Raw genomic sequence first — 17,530 nt, 5'->3', positions numbered from 1 at the left:
TCAGCTTGGTGTCATTGGCAAACTTGTTGAGGGTGCACTCATCCTACTGTCTGCGTCACCAACAAAGATGCTAAACAGGGCCAGTCCTAACTGTTTAAGCAGTATCTGGATACTGCTGATAGTGCAATATGTTCAACATGAAACTTCACCATTTGAAGATTACTTAGGAATTTCCATGGAGCATAGAATGCATCTGTCTGATTATTTAGTAGTGGACTGTGGATCTTAAAACTTACTCTGAAGTGTCTGTATATGCTCCTTTATAATATGTGTGTAACGGCTCTGTTCCATGAAGTGGTGCATGTTGTTGAGAGTTGACTACTGGAGAGATCTGAAGTACAAAGGCTACTTCACAATAAACTGGAGGTTAAAAAAAAAAAGAATTTAGAAGCAAAATGCAAGGTTTTCTTAAAGAAATACTAACTCTGTTAGTTCCGTCATCTACTAGTGTACCCTAAAACGTGTCCTAGGATTACCAAGAACAGTAGAATCTGTCCTAGTCATTATGAAGAGGAAGTGATATTGAGTTATTGCCAACATAAATAACAGCGTGCTTCTCCAGTAAACGTTACACAAATCTCTGAGTATTAGTGCCATTTGTCACTTGTCACATACAGACTGATGTCAGTAGACCTGTAGGGCTTTGAGTCAGGCTTGATTTAAACATGTATCTTAGTACTCTTATCCTGTATTTTCTGGGTAGATGCTTTGTAGCAGTCAAATCTGGGGAAGTAGTTAATGAACTAACGGTGTACAGTGTTGACGGTTTGCACCTATCTTTTCAGTTTCTCCAAAATTTGAACTTGCCTTTTGGTTCATTTCAACATAGCTGTTTGCTGATTATACACTTTTTCTCTTGACTATGATACAGCTCCAAACTCCACAAAAGATTATTGTGATTATCTGGATTAGTGACTTGAATCTAATCTCAATCTGTAAAATAAGGATTTTTTCTGAGCTCAGCATAATAGCAAGGGAGCACCCTACACAGCTCAGGTAATTAAGCATTTGCGTAATGAAAGGGAAAGATGACTTCAACACAAACATTCTTTTCTTCATGTCTTATGTAAAAGCAGAAGTGGGACCCAGATCTTAATTCTGTCCAGCTAAGAAATAGATTTTGTGTGACCTTGATCAAATTAACCTCTCTACTTATCTGTGAACTGAACTTCCCTTACATTAAAAAGCCATTTATGTCATAAAATCCCAGTGACTTGATCAACTACTACTACTACTACTACTACTACTACGAAAAAGGCTCAAAAATAATAAATAATGCTTGTATGTGAACTAATCATGTGTAACTTAGTGGAATGATTTAACTGCGTGTTTTACTCCCAGTGTTTGTTAAAGATCTTTGATGATATTAAAGAAAAGAAAGCTATGTAAAGTACAGAGCTATTTATCAGCCGTTATGAACTGTTGGGAGGGCAACAGCAGGCTGAATTGCTTAGCCTCATATTTAATCAGGAAAGAGGATTTTATTTTTGACAGTACAAATTCAGAACAGAAAATAATACAGCTGTTTGAAGAACAGTTTAATCTCTCAGGAAATGTAAAAATAAATTTCTGTGTTAAGTAAAATAGAGTTTTGGAAATACTGCAGGAAGTACACGCAACCAAATATTAGAAAAAAAAAATCTGAGTATACTGAAGTGAAAAATTACTGTGTTTGTAACTTGTGGTATTTTTCAACTTAAAGTTCTAAAGTTATGGCTCCATAAGTGCCGAAAAATGCTACTCTCCTCTGAAGGGCTGAAAAACTTACTGGCTGCTAGATGCCATAAATTTAGATCCTGAAGCTTAGTACTGCAGCAAACTCATCATTTGAATTAGTCTGTATAGATCTTAAATAGTGAGACTTCACTGATGCACATCAGCAACAGCTGTCACCACTGTTACTGAAAAAAGGTGGAAGAAGGGGCTATCATCTTTTCCCGTTGTTTAAAAACGGTCATCAGTGTGCAAGATGTGAAAGACTGAGCCTAATATTCTTTTTCACCTCTTCAACAAAATACCCTAGTTCAAGGTGATATTCTTTTCTGGGTTGGGTAAGGAATGTGTTGCAGTATTCCTGCTGAAAACTGTGCCATTTCTCTGAAATGAATTCAAACATTCAGCAGGCCAGTGAACACCAAGCAGAAGCATGCTTAGGTTGGTGAATGGGGTGGAAAGATTGGAGTCCCAGCAGCAACTGGTTACCTGATATATGTAGATATACACAGGCAGTTGTTCAGTTGCACTCACAAATGGCAGTTGGTTTGAGCAAACAGTGCTTGGGTTTTGTACTGAACTAAATCTGGCCCTTCATAACTTTTTGAATGAGCCTGTTGTTTGTCAGGGATGTACATACTTGTTGGTTTTGCCTAGAGCTAAAAAAAAAAAAAAAAAAGTCAAGCCAGAAGTGTTGCTGTGGAGAACCTAATAGCCAAAGAACAGTGCCAAGCAGCCCATTGGTCTAGATTTACTTCTAGGATCAGCAGTTTGCACATGATGCAGCTTTTGGTGTAAAGAATAGAATTTTCACAGTTTTGTTGGAAGTCACTGGGTTGACTATTTCAATCTCTCTTATATGCTACCTAGGACTTGATAGCCAGGGACAAATGTTGAAGATGGATCTGTGTAACAGTTTTATTTGCCTACTACCAACCCGGTTTCTGACAGCTCCTAGCAATTGTAGCTGCACTGCTCTCTAGTGGTTAGTAGCAGCAAATTATTTTTTGCTGTTAAAAGAAACCCCACTGTCTCATGTCAGTAGTGCTCATGTTAGAGGTATCTTGATATTAATAGTAAAGTTTTTATCAGAATTTGTAGGTGCTAGAAAAGTTATTAAAAATGCAGTAAAATATGTATTTGCAGAAGTGATGTCTTGAATCAGGCAACAGTGAGGTGTTGAAAATTTAACCTCAATAATGCTAGCTAACAAAGAGTAAAAATTATTTGACATTGTCCTTTTTATTTTAAAAACAGTACAAAGAGAAGAATGAGGAAGTAACTAAGCAGCAGTTTGACCATCAAAAATAATGCGACTCTCATATTCGCTATCAGCTGTACAATTAAGAAGGACTAATGGTTCTCTTAAGTAATGTAACTAGTTTTACTAAATAGGCATAGGACAGAAGCAAGCGAGAACACATAACATTCATAAGACTTTAATACTACTTAAAGGCAGAACATTATATACAGAGTAACCCAGTTAACCTAGTACAAAAATACTGTGCCCAGAAACTATATATTTGTTCAAATATTTTTAAGATAAAAGAATACAAGTGGACAAACTCAGTGGCTAGTGACTGTGATTAAGATTTTTATTAATCAATAATAGAAATGTATATTAAAACTATTTACAGTGCATTTCACACTACATTCTTCAAGAGACACATGCATGTGTCTGCCATGTGAATATACAGAGGGCTCAAATTCAAACTTTGATTACACCTGTAAGGTACCTTGGGCAGCAGCAGCAATGGCTGAATGCAGTAAAGAGCAGGTGAGGCAGGTGTTACCAAGGGTAAGAGTTTGGTCCCTCTTTATGGGTGGAAAAGGTGGATTTGACCCATTCCTTCACTTTCTATCCAGTCTCCCACTGAGCTCAAGCCGACACCCTCTGAGGTAAACTGAATTTACGTAATTGACTTTAAATGGACACTTGAGCATACCTTAGACCCTGGCATGACAAGCTCATGCTGTGAAAGTTAGTGGAAACTAGCTATTACATAGCATTGTCACATAAATATACATTTACAAACAGTGGTACTTAGATATGAGTTTCTCTATGGAAACAGGCTTTATGTGGAAAATAAACTTTCCTATGCGATTTCCATTCATCTAGCAATGACAAAGATAAAGGATCTTGAAGTCACAATTTGCTGTATTTAGCAAGTGTCACCACCAATTACCAGGCCAGACTCTGTGATGTTTCTTCTTCCCGTGAAAGTCCAACCCAAAAAGTCCAGCCCTCGTTATTTCTCATACTCAGGCCAAAGTCAGATTTTTATTCAAGCTCCAATGTTCAAGCTTATCTCTCAAATTAGTGCAAGTCCCCGAAGAAGCAGAGCAGGGGAGTGTGAAATAAAGCTGAAACCTTGTGGAATGTAAAGTGCATGTGATTTGATGTGAAGATCGACCTACAGCATTGCAGAGACAAGACTCTTAACTAAAGCTAATGTAAAAATTTACCTGAAAGCTTAGGTCTTTGTAAAACCTTTAAAAGTGTAAGAATTAACTATGAATGAGGCACTTTTTTCATCAACACTCTCTATTTTCTCATGCTTAACTGTGAGGGGCACCAACCAGTTCACTCAGGGAACATCCCCTAATTTTAAGGGGTAGATCTGCCTTGTCATAATCTTTCTGTGTAATAAGTTGCACAGTCAGTTACTCAGTAATTCTGAAAAATCTTACACAAGAATAAGACTGCTCCAAAACTGGTAGTTCATGCCACTACCAGATAAAATGCATTGGGTTGGAGTTCAAAAACTTAGCTTTACATGCACTGAGTTGGCAGAAAGTGATGCACAAAATCAGGCTTCAGCCATCTCTTCTAAAGAGAGATCAGCTGGTTATCAATGCAAGAGATTATTCACTTTTATCACTAGCCCACTTGCATTTGCATTCTGGCACGGATCTGAGTGATTTGCTCTTGAATTTAAACTGCTACTGCTTAAAAAAAAATTAATTCCATCTCCAAAATCAAAATTACATTTTTTCTTTTTTTCTCCACTCTTTGTGGGTAATAGGAAACCTATATATTCCACAGCTAATACTGGATGTGTGGCTAACCTGCTGGGAAGAGAAGTACTACCTATAGTTTAAGAGCCTCATTGTTATTTTTAACTAGAAGACCCAGGGTTAATCAATAATTTTGTATATGTTAGTACACATGACAAGTTACTTTTTTTCAAAAGGGGGACAAAAAGAAAAGTGTATTTTAAGCATTAACCTGTACTGTGGTGTGACTTCAAAAGAATATATGTGCATGTCTGAGAACAAGTAGGATCATAACCTGTCTTAATTGAGACAAGGATTAAAAATTAGTGGGACAAATTCTGTAACCGAAGACTTAAATAACGAAGTTCACAACAGCTTTAGCAGACATAAGACTGAACTGACAAAGTGCTAAACTCCATTTTTTCTTGTATCTTCTGCTTGATTTCTTTAGCTAAATAACATAAGTTAGGGCAGAGTATGGTTGAAAGCCTACTAAAATAATCAGATACACAATTCATGATGAAATTTATGATAATGGCATGGCTGGATTTGAATTCTGAAGGCAATGAAATTCAGTCAAAAAACAGCCTGGCTTTTTTTTTTTTTTTTTTCATACTGTCACCTATCTACATTATGAAATAAAATAAAACTTCCTGCAAACAGTCCACACAAAGCTATGAGACGAAACCAGCACCCTTTGACTTTGCCTTCAGGCAGAGTGAAACACTACAGAAGCGATTTGATTGTTCTCTGAATTTTCACAAAGTACAGCAAACTATGCTTTTAAGATTCTAAAACCAGTAGTTAAAGGGTTTCTTTTTGTAGAAATATATACAGATACAGGTATATTGTGGTATTTAAATGTTTTATTTACTAGGAACTATATTTCTATGAATGTTCCAATCTTTGTAGTGGAAGAGATTCTGTGGGATAAATGTGTACAAATATGTAATTAAATATATGCACATACTGTATAACTTTGTTCGTTCTAAGTGAACCTTTGAAAAATGCAGCTTGTGCATTTTTTTCAAGTCAAAGGTAAGAATCCAGCATTCTTTTGTAATAGTTACAAGCTCATATCATAATAAAGCTTTGTTGAACACACAATATGGCAAAGAAATATAATACTGGAACCTTAATGTAAATGATACATCACTACACTGTAATATCACCATAGTTGGTTCGCGGTGTTGTCACCATGAATTACTAGTCTCAACCATACCAGCAAGAATACATCTTTATATACATATACTTTGTTCATATTTATATTAAATACGTATTTCCTCAGTTGACATAATAATTATAGTTCAGCATCTCAAACATTCAAGGAAAAAAATATACAAGGACTATGCAAATCCTGAAGCAAGATTCCTATTTATCAAAAAGTACCTAAAAACATTGTATTTCTTTTGAGGTGGGAGACTGAGGGGGCAGTATGCTGCCATTTTTCTGCATGTCTATGACCTATCACATACATATATTGTACTGTGTATGCATATAAATACACATATGGAACACAAAACAACAATAGCTCTGGAATTCTTAATTATTGTTGAATTCCATACTTTCTTGGAAAATCCAAAAAAAAAAACAAACAAAAATACCAACAAAAAAAAAACATAGGAGAAATACTTCTGTAGAAAAAAAAAAAGTTTTCAAATACAGCTGCAATAATATATTATTGGTAGTCATTAGAGAAATTTGAGATGGGATTTAATCAGTGACAAATAATACAGGTTGGCAGAAACACTGCAAAATGGAAGAATACATTATTCTACATTTTTTTTAAAATTGAACATATTTTGTGGAACATTTTGAAGCACTTGCTTCATTTTTTGTTAGCTGCTGGTATTGCTTATTTAAATGCATAAAAAGAAGTTGTTTTTGGTGTCATTCTAACCAGCTACTAGAGGTGAGATTGATAGTCTCCTGGGAAGACAAATTTATTGCAGTTTCCAACAAGAATTTTCTGGATTAGTGTGATACCAAGTAACTCCTGTCCTTCAAAGTATAATACTAAGTGTATGACCTTTACATTATACTTTTTTGATTTTAACTAGAGTCCTTACTACAGATTAAAAAAATAAATAAATGAACATTTTCAGTCTCTGTGTAGCTGAAGTTATGCTTACCACTAACCAATTTTAGCTTGCTGACATTAGTCTCTTAATCCTGCTCAACCAAAGCAGTTGTACTCTCTTTGTACTACTCTTTTTAGGTTGTCTTATTTGTATATTTTCTTGAATTGGTTCCCAATGATCAGTTCAAAACAATTTTTATGATTCATCTTCATTTGAAGAAGCATCAATGCCTTCTTTTCCTAGTGCAAGTTAATTAATTCTTACTTTTCTGAACATTAATGCCTCATATACACAGATGGTAAATCCCTGTAGCATTCTAGTCTATATTTGCTTTCAGTATTCTTTTTTCATATTCCTTTAAAACATGGTGGATCATTTTTGACATTAACTAGTACTGCTAAAAATGATTTTTAAAAGATATTAGCAGTAAATTTTCTTCAAAGTGGTCATAGCCATTTCATAATAGCACTGGTCCTTGATGGTCACTGGAAGTATGCCATTCCTGCATCATTCTGATTCGGATTTCATCTCTTGCAGTCACATTCTCTTCCACTTTTCCTGCCTGTGATTTAGTTTGTTGGTTATGATGATGTTAAATTCAACTTCAAAATGAAGTTAAAACCATATAGAAATGATCCTGTTTAGTTTCCATTTCTCTTTTTGCTTCCTGCAGACTTCTATGGGAATCGCTCTTCCAAGGCAACCTGTCAGTTATGTTGCATTTCATCAACAACAAGCAATTTCCATTATCCATGGATAATTATGACACTTGTACCACATAATTCCTAAATTCTCCATTGCCTAGTAATTCACAGGGTTTTAAAAAATTGATATAAGACATTTGCTAAGACATTCTTATCGCATGAAAAAGCTACTGGGTACACAAATTCTGGGGCTATTTCACTGCAAAGCCCAGTTCTGTCTCCTGAAAGAAGTCAGCACAGTATATGCTGGATTAAGCTCCCCAGAGTTAGTCCCAATCTTTCTTCACAGCCTCTGGGAAGAGAAGAGGCAAGACCACTCATTTCTTTTATAACCTTACACAGCAAAACTGGAAGAGGAAAAAAGGTGCGAAATGCAGTAGTCTTTAAGATACTGGCCACAACATGATCACTGAACAACTATATACATCTATAAAGTAATAGGCTCTCAGAGACAGTCGAGTAACTGCACTCGTACCTTCTTGTGGTAATAGGGTAGCATAAACTAACTTTACAGATCTTTTTTTGATCTCACTCAGATGTAATAAAAGAAATATATGATCTTTATATAACCTTCACATATACATGGTCATGCTATATCTTGAAATGTGGAAAAATAATACAGCAGTGGCAAAACATAATCCAAATCCATACAGTGTTTAGTAAAATGCAGTACTCCCCTATTACTATGTCTTCTATGTGAACTTAAGCTTGTGGTTTTAAAATCGGCATCTCAGTTCCGTTTGGCTTGATTGCTTTCTCCATTAATCAGATTCTTCTCTTGTTGTTCAGCTAAGGATTGCCATTTCTGCCTATTTTTCCTACAGCCATCCAGTAAAGGGTAGCAGGCCTCTGATACATGCGTTAGGGCCTGAAATAAATTGTAAAACATGTAAAACAGTTTAACAACAACAAAAGTGTTCTTAAAGTTGACCATTAGAGAAACCAGAATGACTGAAATACGAGGTCTATTTATACCTGAAACTGAGTTTGTATCTTGATGTTTAAGGATCAACATCCTGTTGCACTTCAAACATGAATATAGTTACCCAGCAAATTGGGCTGAATGACAGTGTCTGTGCAGCACATGATACACAGGTGCAGGAGGAACCATCTTAATTTTGTTGTGTTACACACTAATGACCTGCCCAGGATTCCTAGTGAAGTACCATGGATGGACTTTGTTTGCAAGCCAGCCCTTTCTATATGTGGCAAGGCTGCCATTATAAAGATGACCTTGGAATGGGAATCAGAATCAGATGCAGAGCAGTTATAGTCAATGTGACCATATTCACTGATGACGTCACTACTGATTCAGAGGAGTTGTCCCCAAAATATTTGAATTCAAAGCAATTAGCACCTGGTAGATAAATTCCATTTGGCACTTGGTGCCTCTGGGAAATAGTTGTAACTGAAGTCTATCAAGTATTTTTCATGATGTGGCTGTGACAATATAGCAGACTGAAGGAAAACTGGGTTGGTATTTAAATATAGAATTGAAAATTAAATAGAAGAATAAGCATTTTTGTGTTTTTCTGATGGAAGTGATGAATACGTATTCTCACACAACAGTGACACTTAGTCCTTACTTGCATGAAGGGTTCTGCTGACTTCTGGAATGAAGTCACCCTATTCAGAAGTGTGGAGTGGGAGTTTAATAGTTCAGACAGTGCTGGACTACAGGGTATGGGCAAGAGTGAGACCACTGATTCTAGAACTACTATGAGGACTGTTAAGTATGTAGAGAAAAGTCCCAGTTCCTCTGCTGGTCACTATATATATTTCAAAAGTCAGAATTTCACATGGCTACTCTAGTGAATTATCAACTTGTATAAATCTTCATAGTTCCTTTCTGCTTTCTAGATAGTGTCATTAGTTCCAGTATACCTAAAAGAATTATTCTTGATTTACACCACTATAAGAAGAATGGGGCTCTCAAATATCTCTTGAGTATTTCTGATTTATTTATCTGAACATATCTAAACAGCAACTACTAAATGGTACACTTTTTTTCTATTAAAAAATTAAGAGTGAAACATGCATTTGTTTTTTTCAGATTCCTGAACTTAAAGGGAAGGCATGCAGATCAGTTAGCATAACTCCACTGGTTATCTGTCTAAAACAAGCCACACAGCTTCAGTTCATTGGGATTTGAATGACTCTGAATAACATGGTAAGTCACAAACTTGCAGTGCTGCACTGGGCACTCACCTCTGCATTGTTTGTCAAATTCATACCGACTGGGTGAAAGCTAAGAAATAGTTGATGAAATCACTGTAGTTACGATCCTGTTTATTGTTTGCTATTCTAGCATTATACTATTTGTGAGTGAAATGTGTGCTTGTTCATTTTCAAAGTAACATAGAAGTTGCTTATGTTTTACCATTTATTACTCATTGAACTAAAATCTGTGTAAGCAGGTGATATCCCCTACCTGTACTCCAATTAAAATAAACAGTGTGTCAGCTCACACTGTAGCCCTTTTCTTGGATTTACCATTATTGTTACTGGTTTTGTCACTTCCTCATAGGCTCCCCATTCTCTTTAGCGCTCTCTGCCCTTGCAGATAAGTCATGCTCACTTATCTCTCCAGTTTGGACACATGCTGGCTACTCTGAGCCTACATAAAGTCCCAGATGCTGCCAGCTTGCAATGTGTCATTCCTGTTCAGGACAGACTTTGAGACAGGACGAAAAATAGGAGTGATAAGCAGAAAGCTGTAAGAGGCAACATGTACATGCTTATAGCCCCTCCTGTATGCATGGCATCTCGTTCTTTCTTCCCCAGTTAAAGAGAAAGGAGAAGACTCCTAACATTTGTAGGTGCTCTTGGCTGCCAACCAGGAATTAGATTATCTTCAGTGCAGCATAACAAAGCTGCAGTTACAAAGCAGGGACTAAGTCACTAATAATTACTCACACACCTCATTTCCTTGCAGGAACTGTACAAGACCTAGGTACAATTTGTACTAATATTATTTGGTAACTGTTGATGTGTGATGCAGTGCATACTTCAGAGTAAATAACTGAATGTTTTCTGATCTTTTCATAAATGGGAAAATAAAGTTCTTCCCAGCAAATAAAGCACAGTTATACAGTCTCTGGAGCTGTGGACATTTCAGACTTGTTCAGATATCCTGTTCAAAGAATTTTCTATCTGTATAGTGTGTACCTTTGCTCAGCTACTTAGTCTTCTTTCAGCAGCTTAGCTACTACTGGAGACAGCTTTCTGAGGCTTCCCAGCAAAGGCTGCCTTATTTTCCTGACAACATTTTTACAACACAGAAACATGCAGGGGGCAGCAGCTAGTAGTTCCCTCCTTCCTCTACCTTTGTGTTCTTCCAACTGGTGGATATGGATTCTTTTTAGAAAGATTTACTTTGTAAAAATGAAAAAGCTGAATAATCACCTTCGTCCTCTCTTTGGAAGGTTAGACTATTTATTCCTCAACTTTCTTTTCTTTTACCTCATGGCCTGTAAAACACTTGCTACAGTCTCAGTGGACAAGCTTTCACTCTAGTGCTTTATTGGTTTAAAAAAGTTAGGAATTATGATTTGTTTCACATTTTATCTGACTAAGTATTTACTTATGCAGTTTGTGACCAGGATGAAAAACACTTTAATGAATACTCTCCTGCACTGCTTTTGTGTGTGATGAGAGAGAAAAAAAATGGACGGGAAATTTTGAACTCAGGTGAATTTCTTATGTGTGTCATATATCACCTTTTGCATGAAAAATTCTGAATGCTATAGAACTTTTAAACAATACTCTTTATCAGTGCAGTACATGGATACCATTCTTTCCACAGATAGCAAAGCATTAGACGTTTTTGTTTTTCCCTAATGATCACAGCAGCTCACTGGCAGAATCCAAAATATAACCCAGGGATCCAATACCAGTCGACAGAACACAGCAATTACTACTAGATTTGTAAAAATTAAAACAGCATACATTAATCAGCCAAACATACCATGAATGGCAAATACTAAAATAATCATTTCTCCAACTGGATAATGCACTCAATTATATAGATATAAAATCTTTTTTTCTTTCTAACTTGGGTATTACAACAAATTTTGCTCTAATTTAAAATCTGAAACTATTAGAAGGTACACTGAGCAGTTCTGATTTTAGGTATTTCCAGTTCTAAGGCACCATACCTCATACAGCTGCAAACAAACAGCATCAATGAATCCAACCTGCATGCTTGGAATTTTGTTTTTCTTCTCTCTGTTCATTAAATCCTGCAAATAAGAAGTAAATAAGCTCTATGTTTAATAAGCTCTATGTTTAAATGCATTTAAAGATGAAACAAAAACAAAGGGTCTGGAATCAAAAAGCAGCACCTTAAAAACACAGCAAGCTCAACACAGTGAGGCATCAGTACTTGTTATAATGCAGGTAATTTGACTGCATGACTAGCCTTAGAAGGTTGTCTTTGGACTGACAGAGCTAGAGGAATAGAAAAGCTTATTTGTTTAGGACAGGCTGCAAATACGTACGAATTTAGGAATGTACTTCCTAGACAATTTAATAATACTGATTTAGAAGAGATAATGCTATCTGTTCTTCTGGCTCAGAGATAATGACGTAGTGTTGGTGTCTGGGAACCACAGAAGACAACTGACTGCTAGGAAGACAGGGAAGGAGTTGGTCCTAAATTCTGGTCACTGACAGAAGTGGTGGCTTTTAAAAGACAAGTGAAGTGCTATTTGCAGAAGCCGTTTAAAAAGAGGTGATTCTATATCATCTTCCACTTACTGTTGGTTCTATGTTGAGTTCCTTCCGCTCTTTATCGCCCTGATCAAAGAACTCGGCAGCTACAAGCTCAGCAATCTGCAAGAGATTTCACACGTTGAGAGCTATAAAAGTTTGCTTGCCTACCGATGATCAAAACTGTTTTCTGAGTTTCCTACGTCTCCTTAGGATACATCAGATTGGGATTCCCCATAATGAGAATCTTCAACCTAACAGCTAGCCTTTAAATTTCTTTATATAGGTCTGTGCACAGAAGAAACACATGCATGTGCTGATACTTACTCTGACAAAGTAACATGGATAAAATCGCACAGAAGTGTCTTACCACTGGTAACAGCTGGAATGATCCACATAAAGGCCAGCTGAAACTAAATATTGTTGTATCAGTTGACTACCTTTTACTAACACTGAAATGTTACAAAAAACAGAGATTCATGATTCACCTTCAGACTAACCTACTAACGGGCTGACATAGCTAAATGCACAGATCTTGCTGCAAAGACCTGAGAAAGTCTTCAATCCACATTTAGCACTTTGAAGGACTGCTTCCTAAGGTTCTGTGTTCCACCCTTGCCTTTGTAATACAGGTTGGATGGAGGAAGCAGAAGACGTCATGCAGAGTTTGTATTTAGGAAGCCTTAAAATTAAACATATACCCGTTGCTGAACTGGCCATGGTTTGGTTATGGCTGATAAATCACAAGCAGTCATCAGCATTGCTCTACAGAAAAAAAAAAAAAAAAAAGAAATTTATGAATATTGTGAAATTTATGTAATGCACAAAGAAATTTATGAATATTGTGAAATTTATGTAGACACCAAGACAAGTGATTAGTAAATAGAATATCCAATTTCAAGGAAATTAAAGTCAGAAAAACAAGTGAAATTAAAGCAAAGTTATAATGATGTCCAAGGCTTGCTGATGTGGTAGACCCTTTCACCTGTGTGAAATGAGCACATGGAAATGAGCAAATCTGTATCAACTCATTTGGTGGATTCACATCAAATGAACTGTTTCATTCTATTTTGCGACTGGACAGACAGCCCATTTGCTCCTGGCAGCCGAAAGGACCAGCTGTACCCTGGGATGCATCAGGCTCAGCACTGCTAGTGGGGCAAGGGAAGGGATTGTCTTGCTCTGCACTGCGCTGGTGTGGCCTCACTTTGAGCACTGCATGTGGTTTTGGGCACCACAAAATAAGAAGGACATAAAACTATTAGAAAGCATCCAAAGGAGGGCTACAAAGATGGTGAAGGGCCTGGAGAGGAAGACGTCTGAGGATCAGTGAGGTCGCTTGGTTTGTTCAGCCCAGAGCAGGGCAGGCTGAGGGGAGGCCTCATGGCGGCCTGCAGCTCCCTCACGAGGGAAGCAGAGGGGCAGGAGCTGAGCTCTGCTCTCTGGGGACAGTGACAGGACCCGAGGGAACGGCATGGAGTTTTGACAGTCTGTTCAGGGCAGTGGGCACAGCCTGGCGGAGTTCAAGATGCTTTTGGACAATGCTCTCAGACACAGGGTTTGAGTTTTAGGTGGCCCTGTGTGGAACCAGGGGTTGGACTCAATGATCCCTAAGGGTCTCTTCCAACCTGGAATAATTCTGTGAGTCTATAATTTATTCCTCCCATTAACAGTGACTACTATCTTTATTGGCAGTATGAGGGTCAAGGACTGAAACAGAAAAAGACATGAATGTGATTAAATGAGACAGGTTTTTAAAGGCACTGAATTTGAAATAGGACAGTCTTCCTTTCTGAGACAGCCTAGGTAAACCTGCTTTTCCCTAGCTGTGCATTACAAAGTGTCTTTCTATGATTAACAAATATATATATATGTATATGTATATATATATATATATATATATATATATATATATATATATAATTTTTCCACTTCCAGTAAGGAATCCGTTTAAAACAAACTGCCAGTCCTAAATCTTTATTTATGGGTGTCAACAATTCAATTATTAAGTATAAAGTATCCACAGCAAAAGAACATGGTACTTAGGAATCCTATAGAATAGAAATGCTTCTGTAACTCCACATGCTACTTAACAAAAATTATTATTATTATTATAGGCTGCAGGCTTGGTAATTCACACCCAAGAAGTGATCTGTGTCACCTGTACCAGTTTGTACACATCCAGAGCACACAGATCTGCTGGTTTTAATGTAGTTCACAACAACATGGCACGGAAAATTGGGCACCTAATATTAATTGACTTTTTAATCATTTTGCATTTACTTACAAAAATAGCTCCTTCTGCATAGGATCTTCCCAATTAAATTGCTTCTTCCTTAGAAGTTCAAAAAATTCTCCTCTCCTCCTTTAAAAGAAGTTAAAAGATTTTACAGTGTGCTGACACAACACAAATATCAAGCAGCGACTGCCCAGCCAAACTTGCCTCTGACTTACTTTATGTATAGTGCTAGGTCTGTGGCAAGAATGGCTTGTTTTATCATTTTCAGTGTGGCCTTGTATTCCTCAATGGAAAGGCTGCTGAGAATCTGATTTCCCTTTACAAAACAAAACAACAACAACAACAAAAAAACAACAGCATTACTGGTAAAATAGGCAACAACACACCAGTTTGCTAAAATCTGTCTTAGATACTGAATCATTCCAAGTTGCTTATTGGTATCTGCTGTCATTCTTTTATCTGCTTCCTTTTGAGGATTCCCCAATTTAAAAATAAAAATTCCAGTCTTCTTGAGTAATGGCAGAATGAAAGCTGTGCAGCACAGCGTCATAACTGACTTTTACAAAATGAAACTGCAGGCAGAGCAACAGCAAAGCCTTTAAGTCCCTTTCATTCATAAAAAATAAATTTGCCATCAGCTGTATCAGAGCATTTCTCTTTCCTTTTTCCCACCCTTCCCTTAAGCACAGGAATGGTAACAGGTTCCACTATCTGCCTACACACCTCACGTAAATTAAAATACTCTCCTTTCATGAAGCAACATAAATAACAAGCTAGTACATAGAAAGACAAGATCAGCAGCCCATTGTCAAACCAAAGCACTACATAGTTGGTGACATGGCAACTTGCCTCCACATTTTTCCATATTTTCCTGTCTGAACAGGAGAGAATCATTGCAATACAAAGGATGCCAGAAGTATCACACCTGTGATACATGAACATTGGAGACACACAGCTTTGAAATGATCATGCATGATGAATAACTGGTCTTAGAATTAGTTAATAATAGAAGAAGAATGTAGCTTTATTTGCATATTTACTTAGCTTAGGTTTGGCTTCACTTTGGAATGTAAACATCAAGCAGTGTTTGGTTTGGTCTCATCAGGACTGCTCTGTGTATGTGTAGGCCGGAATGTTTTTAGAAATGAAAGCAAGAACTTGGGTTTGTCCAGTGGTTCAGAAGAGGTCATGAAAATGGCAAGAAAGCTTTTTGTTTCCTTTGGTCGAAGGAGGCAGGTATTCAAGGATATTAGCAAGAATTCCCTTATCAGGCAACAGTTGGAAAGGTTTGGTGGTCCTCAGAAATGGAACCGTGACCTCAAAACTGCTGCATTTGTTTTCTTTACCCAAAAAGGAATACAGATCACTTTAGGAATGTATAAGAGCAGGAATTTATCCAAAAGCTAAAAATAAAAAGTAAAATTGGGAACAGTTTCTTTTCAGCATACACAAAAACGAGGCACTCACTGGACTATTCAGGATCATCAGGCATTGATCAAAATGGTGATGCTCCATGATAGAGTGGCAATAGAGTTGAGCCAGTGGATGTTCACTTCTGAAGAGCAAAAACACCAATCAGATGGAGAAATCAAATTAAACATAATGCTCATCCAGAAATAATTTCCCTTTTAATGTCCTCTTTTTATTATCTGTTCATCCCCACCCACCAATGCTTGTTTTTAACCAGTTCCTTTCCCCCTTCTGTATGACTGGCTAACAAGATGAATATATTTGGAAAGGTGTAGGCAAAGTACAGATAAAAAGACAACAGTGTTACTTAGAGCACTGACAACTTCAGTTTTCTGCCTTCCATTACCTGTAGACACCAGCTGCACGCAAGGAATGTGAATGTAAAACGAGGTCTTGTAAAGGGGTCAGAGTTCTTCCACAAAAAGGAAAAGCAACAAGAAAGGTTTCTTCACCAAGAGAATGTAAGTGAGTTTCAGTTTCTGTTACATTTTGCACACCTGCCTGGCATATTTCATCAGCTATACTGAGCTTGCAACTCATAAAGCAGACCTGATCTAAAGCCCACAGATGTCAATGGGTAAGTTCCTGCTGGCCTCAATGGACTCTGGTGCAGGCCCCCAAACGTTGCGCAGATAATTTCCTATTGGGCTGTAGCAAGTGTACTGATACTTCGTCACCATTCTCATGACCAAACTACTGCAGTATCATTACCTTCCCTTTGTCCAGGGCAAAATCCAAAAGGGAAACAAGATGTCAGTTGGACTACAGGCAGTGGAAAAACAGCATAAAACCAAGTGTATGGATACAGAATTTAAAGTTTAGTCTAGAAAAAAAATAATTACTGTTTGAGTAGCTTTAGACAAAATACATAAAATTCCTCCTCTGAGGATTTCTAATTTCCCCCGTTCCTCGTTGCATAACTTTCTTAGCTTTTGCTACTCTGTCTTCATTTTCAAATCCTGTTCCCACATTGGTTACCTCATCTTTAACTAAAACAAGATTCTGTTGGAAGTCTGTTTTGCTGCTTATCCTGAAAATATCACTCTAATTATAATCTGACCTACAAACGTTTAATCATGTGAGAAATTCTGTTTTAGTGTACAGTTCCGTAAGACTTTTGGTATGGTTAAAGATCATTCACATGATTAAGTGGTTGCAGGATTGAGTCCCTATGTAAAGTACATGCACACAGAAACTCAAAAGTCATGAGAGGAGCCTCCAGGGATTTCAGAAGCACAGAAATGTGGAGAGAAAGATGGAAAGACAAACAAAAACGCACAAAGGGAGATTAAAGGATGCAAGTCCCTGGGGATTATGGGCTGGCTGCCCAGCACATCCTCTGAGACCACTGCAAGAGGAAAATATACAGCAAATATGCTTGCGTGTTTCTGTTAGAAAACAAATTGTAGGACTGTGCCAAGGCACGCTGAGTGAAATTCCCATTGAGTTAAATGGGATGCATACTATGTCCCTGAAGTTCATCTTGATCGAAGAGAGAAATATGTGAGAAAAATCTTACGTTATCTTCCCAAGTAGCGCACCAAACTAGAGCTTGCTCAGTACTTACAGACCCTGATTGTCTGGGAAGACACAAGTGCTGGAAATAAACTCAAGCT

At 37.2% G+C, this 17,530-nt stretch overlaps 1 protein-coding gene across 5 annotated transcripts in view; it reads right to left on the bottom strand.

The window, feature by feature from the left end:
• Positions 1-2,923: 2,923 nt before the first annotated feature.
• Positions 2,924-17,530, bottom strand: part of PDE5A (phosphodiesterase 5A) — a 134,903-nt gene continuing 120,296 nt past the window's right edge. For all 5 annotated transcript variants that reach the window (XM_082758895.1, XM_082758892.1, XM_082758893.1 and 2 more), the window contains exons 15-21: positions 15,912-15,999; positions 14,660-14,760; positions 14,493-14,570; positions 12,907-12,970; positions 12,254-12,328; positions 11,653-11,736; positions 2,924-8,363 (exon numbers count right to left, since the gene is read on the bottom strand). In XM_082758895.1, the coding sequence (XP_082615021.1) occupies positions 8,226-8,363; positions 11,653-11,736; positions 12,254-12,328; positions 12,907-12,970; positions 14,493-14,570; positions 14,660-14,760; positions 15,912-15,999 (628 nt within the window). In that variant the 3' untranslated portion in view covers positions 2,924-8,225. The remainder of the gene's footprint in view (positions 8,364-11,652; positions 11,737-12,253; positions 12,329-12,906; positions 12,971-14,492; positions 14,571-14,659; positions 14,761-15,911; positions 16,000-17,530) is intronic.

The sequence above is a fragment of the Aythya marila genome, assembly GCF_965140915.1.
Source record: "Aythya marila genome assembly, chromosome: 4".
NCBI lineage: Eukaryota > Metazoa > Chordata > Aves > Anseriformes > Anatidae > Aythya > Aythya marila.
The sequence above is the reverse complement of the archived record's forward strand: the minus strand, read 5'-3'. Positions and strand labels throughout refer to the sequence as shown.